The 12,799-nt window shown below is 41.3% G+C and overlaps 1 protein-coding gene across 7 annotated transcripts in view; it reads right to left on the bottom strand.

The window, feature by feature from the left end:
* Window positions 1-12,799, bottom strand: part of AGTPBP1 (ATP/GTP binding carboxypeptidase 1) — a 261,694-nt gene that overhangs the window by 72,595 nt on the left and 176,300 nt on the right. For all 7 annotated transcript variants that reach the window (XM_073546002.1, XM_073546003.1, XM_073546006.1 and 4 more), the window contains one exon: window positions 8,127-8,280. In XM_073546002.1, the coding sequence (XP_073402103.1) occupies window positions 8,127-8,280 (154 nt within the window). The remainder of the gene's footprint in view (window positions 1-8,126; window positions 8,281-12,799) is intronic.

Raw genomic sequence — 12,799 nt, 5'->3', positions numbered from 1 at the left:
GCAACCCCACACATGAATGGTTTCAGGATGCTTGACAGTTGGCATGAGACAAGACTGGTGGTAGCGCTCACCTGGTCTTCTCCGAATAAGCCGTTTTCCAGATGTCCCAAACAATCGAAAAGGGGATTCATCAGAGAAAATGACTTTACCCCAGTCCTCAGCAGTCCACTCCCTGTACCTCTTGCAGAATATCAGTCTGTCCATGATGTTTTTCCTGGAGAAAAGTGGCTTCTTTGCTGCCCTCCTTGAGACCAGGCCTTGCTCCAAGAGTCTCCGCCTCACAGTGCGTGCAGATGCACTCACACCTGCCTGCTGCCATTCCTGAGCAAGCTCTGCACTGCTGGTAGCCCGATCCCGCAGCTGAAACACTTTTAAGAGACGGTCCTGGCACTTGCTGGTCTTTCTTGGGCGCCCTAGAGCCTTTTTGGCAACAAGGGAACCTCTCTCCTTGAAGTTCTTGATGATGCGATAGATTGTTGACTGAGGTGCAATCTTTCTAGCTGCGATACTCTTCCCTGTTAGGTCATTTTTGTGCAGTGCAATGATGACTGCACGTGTTTCTTTAGAGATAACCATGGTTAACAGAAGAGAAACAATGATGCCAAGCACCAGCCTCCTTTTAAAGTGTCCATTGGTGTCATTCTTACTTAATCATGACAGATTGATCTCCAGCCCTGTCCTCATCAACACCCACACCTGTGTTAATGGAGCAATCACTGAAACGATGTTAGCTGGTCCTTTTAAGGCAGGGCTGCAATGATGTTGAAATGTGTTTTGGGGGATAAAGTTCATTTTCTAGGCAAATATTGACTTTGCAAGTAATTGCTGTTAAGCTGATCACTCTTTATAACATTCTGGAGTATATGCAAATTGCCATTAGAAAAAATGAAGCAGTAGACTTTGTAAAAATTAATATTTGTGTCATTCTCAAAACTTTTGGCCATGACTGTACAGCTGAGGTGGGACAGTCTGCCATACACTGCACAAATCTGGCCTTTATGGAAGAGTGGCAAGAAAAAAGCCATTTGTCAAAGATATCCATAAAAAATGTTGTTTAAAGTTTGCAACAAGCCACCCGGGAGACACACCAAACATGTGTAAGAAGGTGCTCTGGTCAGATGAAACTAAAATCGAACCTTTTGGCAACAATGCCAAACTATATGTTTGACGTAAAGGCAACACAGCTCATCACCCTGAACAAACTAACCTTAATGTCAAAAATGGTGGTGGCAGTATCATGGTTTGGTCCTGCTTTTCTTCAGCAGGGACAGGGAAGATGGTTAAAATTGATGGGAAGATGGATGGAGCCAAATACAGGACCATTCTTGAAGAAAACCTGTTGGAGTCTGCAAAAGACCTGAGACTGGGATGGAGATTTGTCTTCCCACAAGACAATGATTCCAAACATAAAGCAAAATCTACAATGGAATGGTTCACAAATAAACGTATCCAGGTGTTAGAATGGCCAAGTCAAAGTCCAGACCTGAATCCAATCGAGAATCTGTGGAAAGAGCTGAAAACTGCTGTTCACAAATGATCTCCATCAAACCTCACTGAACTCGAGCTGTTTGCCGAGGAAGAATGGGCAAGAATTTCAGTCTCACGATGTACAAAACTGATAGAGATATACCCCAAGCGACTTGCAGCTGTAATCGCAGCAAAAGGTGGCACAACAAAGTATTGAATTAAAGGGGCCGAATAATATGGCACTCCCCACTTTTCAGTTTTTGAATTTCAAAAAACATTTAAAATAACCAATAAATTTCGTTCAACTTCACAATTGTGTTCCACTTGTTGTTGATTCTTCACCAAAAATTTACATTTGGTATCTTTATGTTTGAAGCATGATATGTGGGAAAAGGTTGAAAAGTTCCAGGGGGCTGAATACTTTCGCAAGGCACTGTATGCACTGTATAATATATACAGAGGTCTTGTGTATAATGTCACCAGTGATCACTGTATTACCTATATATTATATACAGAGCTCCTGTGTATAATGTCATTGATCACGGTATTATCTGTACACAGACACTGCATACTAAGTACAGATCACCTGTGTATAACGGCACTTATGGTGATAGTATTGTGGGGTTTTTTTATTACTGATCAGTATTGCAGTATTCATTCACTATGTGGTGGTAATTTGTGGTCTGGACATGGTGTTACGGTATTTGTCCCTTGTATGTGCTATTATTTGGTCACTTTGATGTGGTAATATGTGGTCTGGTCATGGTGCGGTGGTATTTTTTCCTTATATGTGATATTATTTGGTCACTGTGGTGGTAATATGTGGTCTGACCATGGTGTGGCGGTATTTGTTCCTTGTATGTGATATTATTCGGTCACGGTAGTGGTAATATGTGGTCTGGACATGGTGTGGCGGTATTTGTTCCTTGTATGTGCTATTATTCCGTCACTGTGATGGTAATATGTGGTCTGGATATGGTGCGGTGGTATTTGTTCCTTGTATGTGGTATTATAGGTCACTATGTGGTGGTAATATGGTGTCTAGACATGGTGCAGCAGTATTTGTTACTTGTATGTGATATTATTGGTCATTTTAAAAATTGAATAAATAAATAAAAATATATCTAAATTGTATTGCATATTTTAACAAATATTTACTAGGTTACAGTAGAGTAGAACTCGGCCAAAAGAGTCTACCATGTTATGGTGGCGGCTTAAAAAATCTTTTGGCCAAAACAAAAGCTGACGGCTATATGTATGATCTGGTGATGGAAACTGTTAATGTGTGATTGGTGAGAAGTGGAGTTTTTCCAAGAGAGAACGGTGGGGCTGTGGACAGTTTGAGGGGTGGAGGCGGGGCTAAGGTGAAACCTGGGTGGAGTCTCAAGGGGGCCCCGAAAGTTTTGCCAGTATGGGGCCCCGAAATTCCTAGTGGCAGCCCTGAGTGGCCTAGCCTGTCTCCAGATCTCAACCCCATAGAAAACCTTTGGAGGGATTTGAAAGAACATGATGCCCAGTGACAGGCCCAAAACATCACTGTTCTAGAGGAGATCTGCAAGGAGGAATGGGACAACCTACCACCAATAATGTGTGCCAACCTTGTGAAGACTTAGAGAAAACGTTTGACCCCTGTCATTGCCAACAAAGGATATATAACAATATATTGAGATGCCCTTTTGCTAATGACCAAATACTTATTTTCCACCATAATTTTAACCCCTTACCTACAATTGACGTAATATTCCGTCCATGTGACCATGGACCTAATTACCATGGACGGAATATTACGTCATCACGATCAGCGGCGCCCACGTGGTGAGCGCCGCTGATCGCGGCCGAGTGTCAGCTAATTATCATAGCTGACACCCGGCACAATGTGTCAGGGGCGGTCACGGACCGCCCCCGACACGTTAACCCCTTGCACACCGCGATCAAACGCGATCGCGGTGTACCGGGGGTTAAAGGGAAGCATCGGCAGGGAGGGGGCTCCCTCCGTGCTTCCCTGAGCCCCCCACGGCAGCGCAATGTGCAGCGCTGCTGCGGGGGGGGCTCTTTCCCTACAGGCCCCCGGATCCAAGATGGCGACAGGGGCCTGCAGGGAGCTGACTTCCTCACTGCCTGCAAAGCGCAGGCATGAGGAAGTCTGCAGCAGTGCCTGTGACAGATCGCTGATCTGTCACAGTGATCTGTGATGTGACAGATCAGCGATCTGTCACAGGACAGTGATGTCCCACCTGGGACAAGGTAATAAAGTAAAAAAAAAAAAAAAAAAAAGTGTTAAAAATAATTTAAAAAAAATCGCTAAATAAATCAGTAAAAAAAAAAAAAAAATATTCCCCAATAAATCCATTTTTTCAAAATAAAAAAAAACAAAAACAATAAAAGTACACATATTTGGTATCGCCGCGTCCGTAATGACCTGCCCTATAAAACTGTCCCATTAGTTAACCCCTTTAGCGAACCCCTTAAAAAATAAAAAACGAAGCAAAAAATAATGATTTATTATCATACCACCGAACAAAAAGTGCAATAACGCGCGATCAAAAAGACGCATATAAATATGCATGGTACCGCTGAAAACGTCATCTTGTCCCGCAAAAAACGATCCACCATACAGCATCATCCGCAAAAAAATAAAAAAGTTATAGCTCGCAGAATAAAGCGATACAAAAATAATTATTTTTTATATAAAATAGTTTTCATTGCAAAAAACCGACAAAACATAAAAAAACGACCTAAATGAGGTATCGCTGTAACCGTACTGACCCGAAGAATAAAACCGCTTTATCAATTTTACCGCACGCGGAACGGTGTAAACGCACCCCCCCCAAAAGAAATTCATGAAACGCTGGTTTTTGTTCATTCTGCGTCCCAAAAATCGGAATAAAAAGCGATCAAAAAATGTCACGTGCCCGAAAATGGTACCAATAAAAACGTCAACTCGTCCCGCAAAAAATAAGACCTCACATGACTCGGTGGGTCAAAATACGGAAAAATTATAGCTCACAATATGTGGTGATGCAAAAACTATTTTTACAATAAAAAGCGTCTTTTAGCGTGCGACAGCCGCCAAACATAAAAACCGCCATAAATCGTAAATCAAACCCCCCGTTATCACCCCCTTAGTTAGGGAAAAATAATAAAACTAAAAGAAAATGTATTTATTTCCATTTTCCCGCTAGGGTTAGGGTTAGGGTAGGGGTAGGGTTAGGGCTAGGGTTAGGGCTAGGGTTAGGGCTAGGGCTAGGGTTAGGGCTAGGGTTAGGGCTAGGGTTAGGGCTAGGGCTCAGATTAGGGTTAGGGGTGTGTTGAGGTTCGGGTTGGAGTTATAATTGGGGGTTTCCACTGTTTGGGCACATCAGGTGCTCTCCAAAGGCAACATGGCGTCTGATCTCAATTCCAGCCAATTCTGCGTTGAAAAAGTCAAATGGTGCTCCTTCCCTTCCAAGCTCTGCCATGTGCCCAAACAGTGTTTTACCCCCACATGTAGGGTATCAGCCTACTCAGGACAAATTACAAAACAACTTTTGGGGTCCAATTTCTCCTGTTACCCTTAGGAAAATAAAAAATTGGGGGCAAAAATATAATTTTGCGGAAAAAAATGTTTTTTTTATTTTCACGCCCAGGCGTTATAAACTTCTGTGAAGCACTTGGGGGTTCAAAGTGCTCTCCACACATCTAGATAAGCTCGGTGGGGGGTCTAGTTTCCAAAATGGGGTCACTTGTGGGGAGTTTCAATAGTTTAGGTACATTAGGGGCTCTCCAAACGCATATGACACCCGCATACCAATCCATCAAAGTCTGCATTCCAAAACGTCACTACTTCCCTTCCGAGCCCCGACGTGTGCCCATACAGTAGTTTTCTCCCACATATGAGGTATCAGCGTACTCAGGACAAATTGGACAACAACTTTTGGGGTCCAATTTCTCCTGTTACCCTTGGGAAAATAAAAAAAATGGGGACTAAAAGATGATGTTTGTTGAAAAAATACGATATTTTTATTTTCACGCCCGGTCGTTATAAACTTCTATGAAGCACTGGGGGGGTTCAAAGTGCTCACCACACATCTAGATAAGTTCATTAGAGGGTCTAGTTTCCAAAATGGGGTCACTTGTGGGGGGTTTCCACTGTTTAGGTACATCAGGGGCTCTCCAAACGCAACATGACACCCGCAGACCATTCCATCAAAGTCTGCATTCCAAAACGTCACTACTTCCCTTCCGAGCCCCGACGTGTGCCCATACAGTAGTTTTCTCCCACATATGAGGTATCAGCGTACTCAGGACAAATTGGACAACAACTTTTGGGGTCCAATTTCTCCTGTTACCCTTGGGAAAATAAAAAAATGGGGACTAAAAGATCATGTTTGTGGAAAAAATACGATTTTTTTATTTTCACGCCCGGACGTTATAAACTTCAGTGAAGCACTGGGGGGTTCAAAGTGCTCACCACACATCTAGATAAGTTCCTTGGGGGGTCTAGTTTCCAAAATGGTGTCATTTGTGGGGGGTTTCTACTGTTTTGGTACATCAGGGGCTTTCCTAACGCGACATGGTGTCCGATCTCAATTCCAGCCAAAAACGTCAAATGGCGCTGCTTCCCTTCCGAGCTCTGCCATACGCCCAAATAGTGGTTTACCCCCACATGTGGGGTATCAGCGTACTCAGGATAAATTGCACAATATCTTTTAGGGTCCTGTTACTTTTGGAAAAATAAGAATTGAGGGTGAAAAGATCATTTTTGTGGAAAAAATATGATTTTTTAATTGTACTGCTGTACGTTATAAACTTCTGTGAAGCCCTTGGGGGTTCAAAGTTCTCACCACACATCTAGATAAGTTCCTTGGGGGGTCTAGATTCCAAAATGGTGTCATTTGTGGGGGGTTTCCACTGTTTTGGTACATCAGGGGTTTTCCAATCGCGACATGGTGTCCGATCTCAATTCTAGCCAAAAACGTCAAATGGCGCTGCTTCCCTTCCGAGCTCTGCTATGCGCCCAAATAGTCATTTACACCCACATATGGGGTATCAGCGTACTCAGGACAAATTGCACAATAACTTTTAGGGTCCTGTTACCCTTGGAAAATTAAAAATTGGGGGTGAAAAGATCATTTTTGTGGAAAAAATATGATTTTTTAATTGTACCGCTGTACGTTATAAACTTCTGTGAAGCCCTTGTGGGTTCAAAGTTCTCACCACATATCTAGATAAGTTCCTTGGGGGGTCTAGTTTCCAAAATGGGGTCACTTGGGGGGGTTTCCACTGTTTAGGTACATCAGGGGCTCGCCAAACGTGACATGGCGTCCGATCTGAATTCCAGCCAATTTTGCATTGAAAAAGTCAAACGGCGCTCCTTCCATTCTGAGCTCTGCCATGCGCCGAAACAGTGGTTCCCCCCCACATATCAGGTATCAGCGTACTCAGGACAAATTGCACAATAAGTCTTGCAGTCCAATTTCTCCTGTTACCCTTGGTAAAATAAAGAAAATTGAACCTGAAGTATTTTTTTTGTGAAAAAAAGTTAAATGTTAATTTTTTTTTTAATATTCAAAAAATTCCTGTGACGCACCTAAAGGGTTAATAAACTTCTTGAATGTGGTTTTAAGCACCTTAAGGGGTGCAGTTTTTAGAATGGTGTCACTTTTGGGTATTTTCTATCATATAGACCCCTCAAAGTGGCTTCAAATGTGAAGTGGTCCCTAAAAATAAAATGGTGTTGCAAAAATGAGAAATCGCTGGTCAATTTTTAACCCTTATAACTTCCTAACAAAAAAAAATTTTGGTTCCAAAACTGTGCTGATGTAAAGTAAACATGTGGGAAATGTTATGTATTAAGTTTTTTGTGTGCCGTATCGCTGTGATTTAAGGGCATAAAAATTCAAATTTGGAAAATTGCGAAATTTTCAAAATTTTCGCCAAATTTCCGTTTTTTTCACAAATAAACGCAAGTTATTTGAATGCAATTTTACCACTAACATGAAGTACAATATGTCACGAGAAAACAATGTCAGAATAACCGGGATCCATAGAAGCGTTCCAGAGTTATGACCTCATAAAGGTACAGTGGTCAGAATTGTAAAAATTGGCCCGGTAGTTAACGTGCAAACCACCCTTGGTAGTGAAGGGGTTAAACATAAATCTTGCCAAATCAGACAAGGTGATTTTCTGGATTTGTTTTCTCATTTTGACTCTCATAGTTGTGGTCTACCTATGATGTTAATTACAGGCCTCTCTCAACTTTTTAAGTGGGAGAACTTGCACAACTGGAGGCTGACCAAATACTTTTTTCCCCACTGTACATACACCATCAAAAAGCAAGGAAGAATGGCCAATATGGAAATAGACAAGCCTCGGCTTTATTGACGATTCTCATCTAATTTTTATATGAAGATTGCATTTTTCAGATGCCTAACAGCACTTCGTTCTCAAGCCCCCTCAATCCTTTGTTGAAGTCTAATAAACATTGGTCTTCCCTGGAAGGAAGATCTCACTGGAGTGAAATAATGAACTTTAACTCAATTTATAAGCACCATCATCAGTGTCTGAAATGGTGCAAATCACCAGCTGAGGAGGCCTGGGACTGTACAGAATATTCTTCACAGCTAAAAGGTGATCTCCTAAAGGAAATAAATAATTGTAGGGAGACAATTTCAACTTACGAAACTGATAGACATTCTCGTAGTAATTGGACTCTGGCATAGCAGTTATGGTGACTACCGGGCATCCATTTCCAGCTAGTGTTTCACATAATACATCATGGCGATAATAGATCTGCTGGGGATTATGCAGAGACTCCAGTTTTTCAAGGTGCATCTTTGGAAACACAAAACATCAAATTGTTTTCTAAAGTATTAAAAAAGCATAAGAGAGTAAGATTTCCACAGAGAATATACAAGAAGGTGCAGGGAAAACCACAACATATCTTGGGGTAGATTTTCTTTGCCCAATTCACTGCAGTGACCATGTGTCTATATGGCATGTCATTGCTGGAAGACGGGATATATAAACTGATGGGGGACCAAACTAGCACCAACATGGACGTGGTAAAAAAAAAAAAAAGTGAAATGTTGAGCATGCGGCTTTTTTCAATATTTTACAATTGTCTGCATCTACCAATATTAAATAGCACAGTTTGCAACCATAGGACTACATTTTGGACTTCCACTGACTTATGTTCATTTTATTTCTATCTTAGACTTTATCTGTGTAATTTCTAGTGTGAACATGCGCCTTAACGTTGCATGCATACTCCAGTTCATTTCTTTTGGTTTTGCTTTAGGTTCTTCCACTCCGTGCCCACAAGGGTTAGACCTCTCTTTTTTGGGTTTCCCATAGCTTGGTGTGCTATAGTTGGGCCTCGGTTCTGCTCGGCCCTTATTCACATTGAGGTCATTTTTGACACAAGGTTTTAATACAAGAGGTTAGGACAGTCACGATTGAGTACTATGGCGCTTGTGGGATGACTATTGCACTTTTTTATATCGAGGACAGAGTTTACTATTTCTATGCCCTATTGATTTTACTTCTTTACAACAGGGTATATGTTCATTTTGCTTCTCTCTTAGGTTATTTCCACTTGACTTCAATGAGGAAAATTTGCAACATATCCTTACTCAATCTGAAAGTGAAATTGACATGTTGAGGTGTTACAAATCCAGAGCACGGGTCAATTTCTATGTGGAAAATCTCTGCAGGATCAGCCTGGATTTCAATTCAAGAATTCAGAAAAAAAAAATAAAATTAAAAAGTTTAACCAGTGATTTCCTCATGTAAATTATAAAGCTTCTTCTATCCACTACAAAGCATAGCCACAGACAGCAAACGGGTAACATTTTGTGCTGTTACTGATGTTTCTCAGATTTATAGACGTGTAGGGGTAATTTTGATCTGTGACTCGGACATGTTTCCAGGATTTCTTGCAGCAAAAAACATGGAGATTTTAACAGCGACACAGACTATAATACAAATGTGTTCCAATCGTCAAAAACTCTTGTAATTCCTGGATGTCTGAAGGTCTAAAGAAAACATTCTGGATGAAAAGATATATTGTACAATTATCAATTTTATTGAAAGTTAAGTTACTTTATCTCACTTAGTGGCATATATACAGTGCTAATGTACAGTAACTGAGCTGTGAGGCTGAGATTTTGGAGATAGACGGCTTGCTAGCTAGTCTTTAGTCATTACGCTCCCACTAACTTTTCTGTCAAAGTGTACTTTTGTTTGCTCAACGTATCACTGTAAGGTACTTGCCTTTTTTCGGCAGTCCCAAATACAAAAGTGGTGGAGGTGCACAGACTAACTTTGCGCCATTCAGTTGGGGCTCTGCAGAATGCAGAGCCTTGTTCTCAGGATCACTGGCAAGGGGTCACAGCAGTCGGACCCCCAAGCAATCAGTCAGCAGGATGGTGGCTCAGTGGTTAGCACTGCAGCCTTACAGAGCTGGCATCCGATGTTCAAATCCCACCAAGAACATCTGCAATGAGTTGGTATGTTCTCCCTGTGTTTGCGTGGGTTTCCTACGGGTCCTATGGTTTCCTTCCACACTCCAAAGACATACTGATAGGGAATCTAGGTTGTGAGCCCCATTGGGGATAGTGATGATAATGTCTGTGGAATTAATGGCGCCATATAAGTGAGTAAAATAAATACGTAAATAAATCAGTAACGTACCCCCCTCTCCTATTGATAGGGGATAACTGACTATTTTGGAAAAACCCCTTAAAGGGAATTTGTTACAATGTTTTTGCCACTTATGGTCTGAAAGCAGCATGATTTAGAGACAGAAAACCTGATTCTACTGATGTGTCTCTTACTGGGCTGCATGTTGTAACTTTTATAAAGTCACAGATTTATCACCAAGAGATCTTCATTAAAGGACTTCACTACAGGATAAACCTGCCTTCATATAGTGCTCCATATTCATGAACTCTGCATAACCATGAAGAAGCCAGTGGCGAATTGCGCGTCGGGGTGAGGAGATGCCACTCCAGACTCTTTCAGGTGAATCCTTTCCCTATCTATCTTTAATGCATAAACCGTTTCTATACTCCTGTGCTCTCTCCTCACTGTCAGGTAACATGCTAACATGCTATAGGGACACATGCTCACATTTATTTTTACCTGTAATATGGCACTTGGATTTGTTTGAAATTGCTACCTTGTCTTTAGAGTTGACATAAATAGGGAGTGTGATCTTTACATTGTTTCAAGTGTCAGGAGTTGTTTTTGTTAACCCTCCGTCAGGCGCAATAGATCTGACAGGCACACAGTAATTAGTTTCACTTCTCTCTCTTTGCCCACTTATCAGAAAACCCCACCCCTCCTAGTTATCTCCTGACTACAGGCTCTGTGAAACCTGATATCACAGTGACTCAGCAGACCTTCTAGTGAGCAGATATCAACACTTTGGCTTCTCAGGCACATTGCGCCTGATTTCAACACAAATTGAAAGGTTAGTATTTTCTTTTTTTATTCATCACGATTGTGTATTTAGCTTGTTTTATGAAGGATTAATGCTAAGTTAGTGTACATAAGTACTGTTTTCTTAGACAAAAGGAGGGTGGCTTCTAAGGCACATTGCGCCCTAACACATACTCTTTCTCTCTTGCTTCAGATTTTCTGCTGCAATGGCCAGAAAACAGTATGATTCATCTAAACCCCTTCATTTAGAAGAAATGAAGATTTTTTTGTTAGAAGATGATGAGGAAGAACCAGCAGTAACTGAGGATTTAGAGGAATCTAGTGACATTTCATCTGAAGATGAGGTAGCAGAATGTAACACTGATTCTGGAACAGAGCAGGATGGTGATGACACTGATACAGAGGAAACAGACACAGATCTAGCTTATTATTTGGGCAAAGATAAAAATACAAAGTGGAACAAAAAGGCACCCAAGAACAAACAGCGCAGAGAATCCCACAATATTATTACACACCTTCCTGGAGTTATTGGAAGTGCTAGAAAAGCTAAAACTGCAGTGGAATGTTGGAGTAATCTAATTACAGATAGCATGTTGGAAACTATTGTTCGGTTCACTAACCAGTATATTGACACAATCAAAGAGCAATTCTCCAGAGAGAGGGACATCAAAAACACTGATGTGATTGAACTCAAGGCATTTATTGACTTGTTATACCTAGCTGGTGCTTTCAGAGCAAATAGGCAAAGTTTGGAGGAGCTGTGGGGGACAGACGGTGATGGCATCGAAAAATTCAGCCTTGTGATGAATCTGAAACGATTCAAAGTCCTGATCCGTTGCCTCCGTTTCGATGATCGAAGTACCCGGACAGAACGAAAAGGTTATGACCGGCTTGAACCAATTCGGGACATATTTCAACAATTTATTATGAATTGTCAAAAAAGCTATTGCCCGGGGCAAAACCTCACTATTGATGAGATGCTTCCAGGTTTCCGTGGAAGATGTGGATTTCGGCAATATATACCATCAAAGCCAAACAAATATGGAATTAAAATTTTTGCCATGGTTGATGCAAGGATGATGTACACTATGAACATGGAAGTTTATTGTGGAAGACAGCCACCAGGTCCTTTCAATGTGAGCAACAAGTCTAGTGATGTGGTAAAGAGAATTGCTGAGCCAATGTTTGGATCTGATCGAAATATCACTGCTGACAACTGGTTTACTGACTTTGATCTGATTGATTTTTTAAAAACGAAAAAGCTGTCATATGTGGGAACTGTTAGAAAAAACAAAAGGCAGTTGCCGCCAGATTTTCTATATACAAAAGGCAAACAACAGTATAGCACTATGTTTGGGTTCAGTAATGGAAAGATTTTAGTTTCTTACATCCCACGCGAGAGGAAAAATGTGATTTTGGTCTCTTCATTACATAATGATTACACCATTGATCCAGAGTCTGGGGAGCTAAGGAAACCAGAAATCATAACTTTTTATAATTTGACCAAAAGCTGCGTTGACACTGCTGACCAAATGTGTGGCAATTTCAATGTAAGTCGAAATACCAAACGCTGGCCGATGGTAATCTTCTTTACAATGCTGAATGTGGGTGGCATCAACTCACAAGTAATTTACCTCGGTAATGAACTTAAACAAATGCGCAGAAGAATGTACCTAAAACAATTGGCTAATGAACTGGTGAGTGGAGAGCTAAGCCTAAGAAGTACAAAGACGGTTGGAATGCCCCTTGCCCTGCAACACCGGTTGAAGAGATATCGTCCCAAGGACGTTCCAGAACAAACACCGACTCTACCACCTTCTAAAAGACGCAGTTGTACTACCTGCTCATTTGTATCTGGTTTCAGAAGGCTTTCTAAATATGACTGCAAAATATGTAAAGAATCAATCTG

The sequence above is a fragment of the Dendrobates tinctorius genome, unplaced genomic scaffold (genome assembly GCF_039654945.1).
Source record: "Dendrobates tinctorius isolate UK_male_01 unplaced genomic scaffold, ASM3965494v1 ptg000144l, whole genome shotgun sequence".
Classification (NCBI taxonomy): Eukaryota; Metazoa; Chordata; class Amphibia; order Anura; family Dendrobatidae; genus Dendrobates; species Dendrobates tinctorius.
This window is presented reverse-complemented; position numbering and strand designations above follow the sequence as displayed.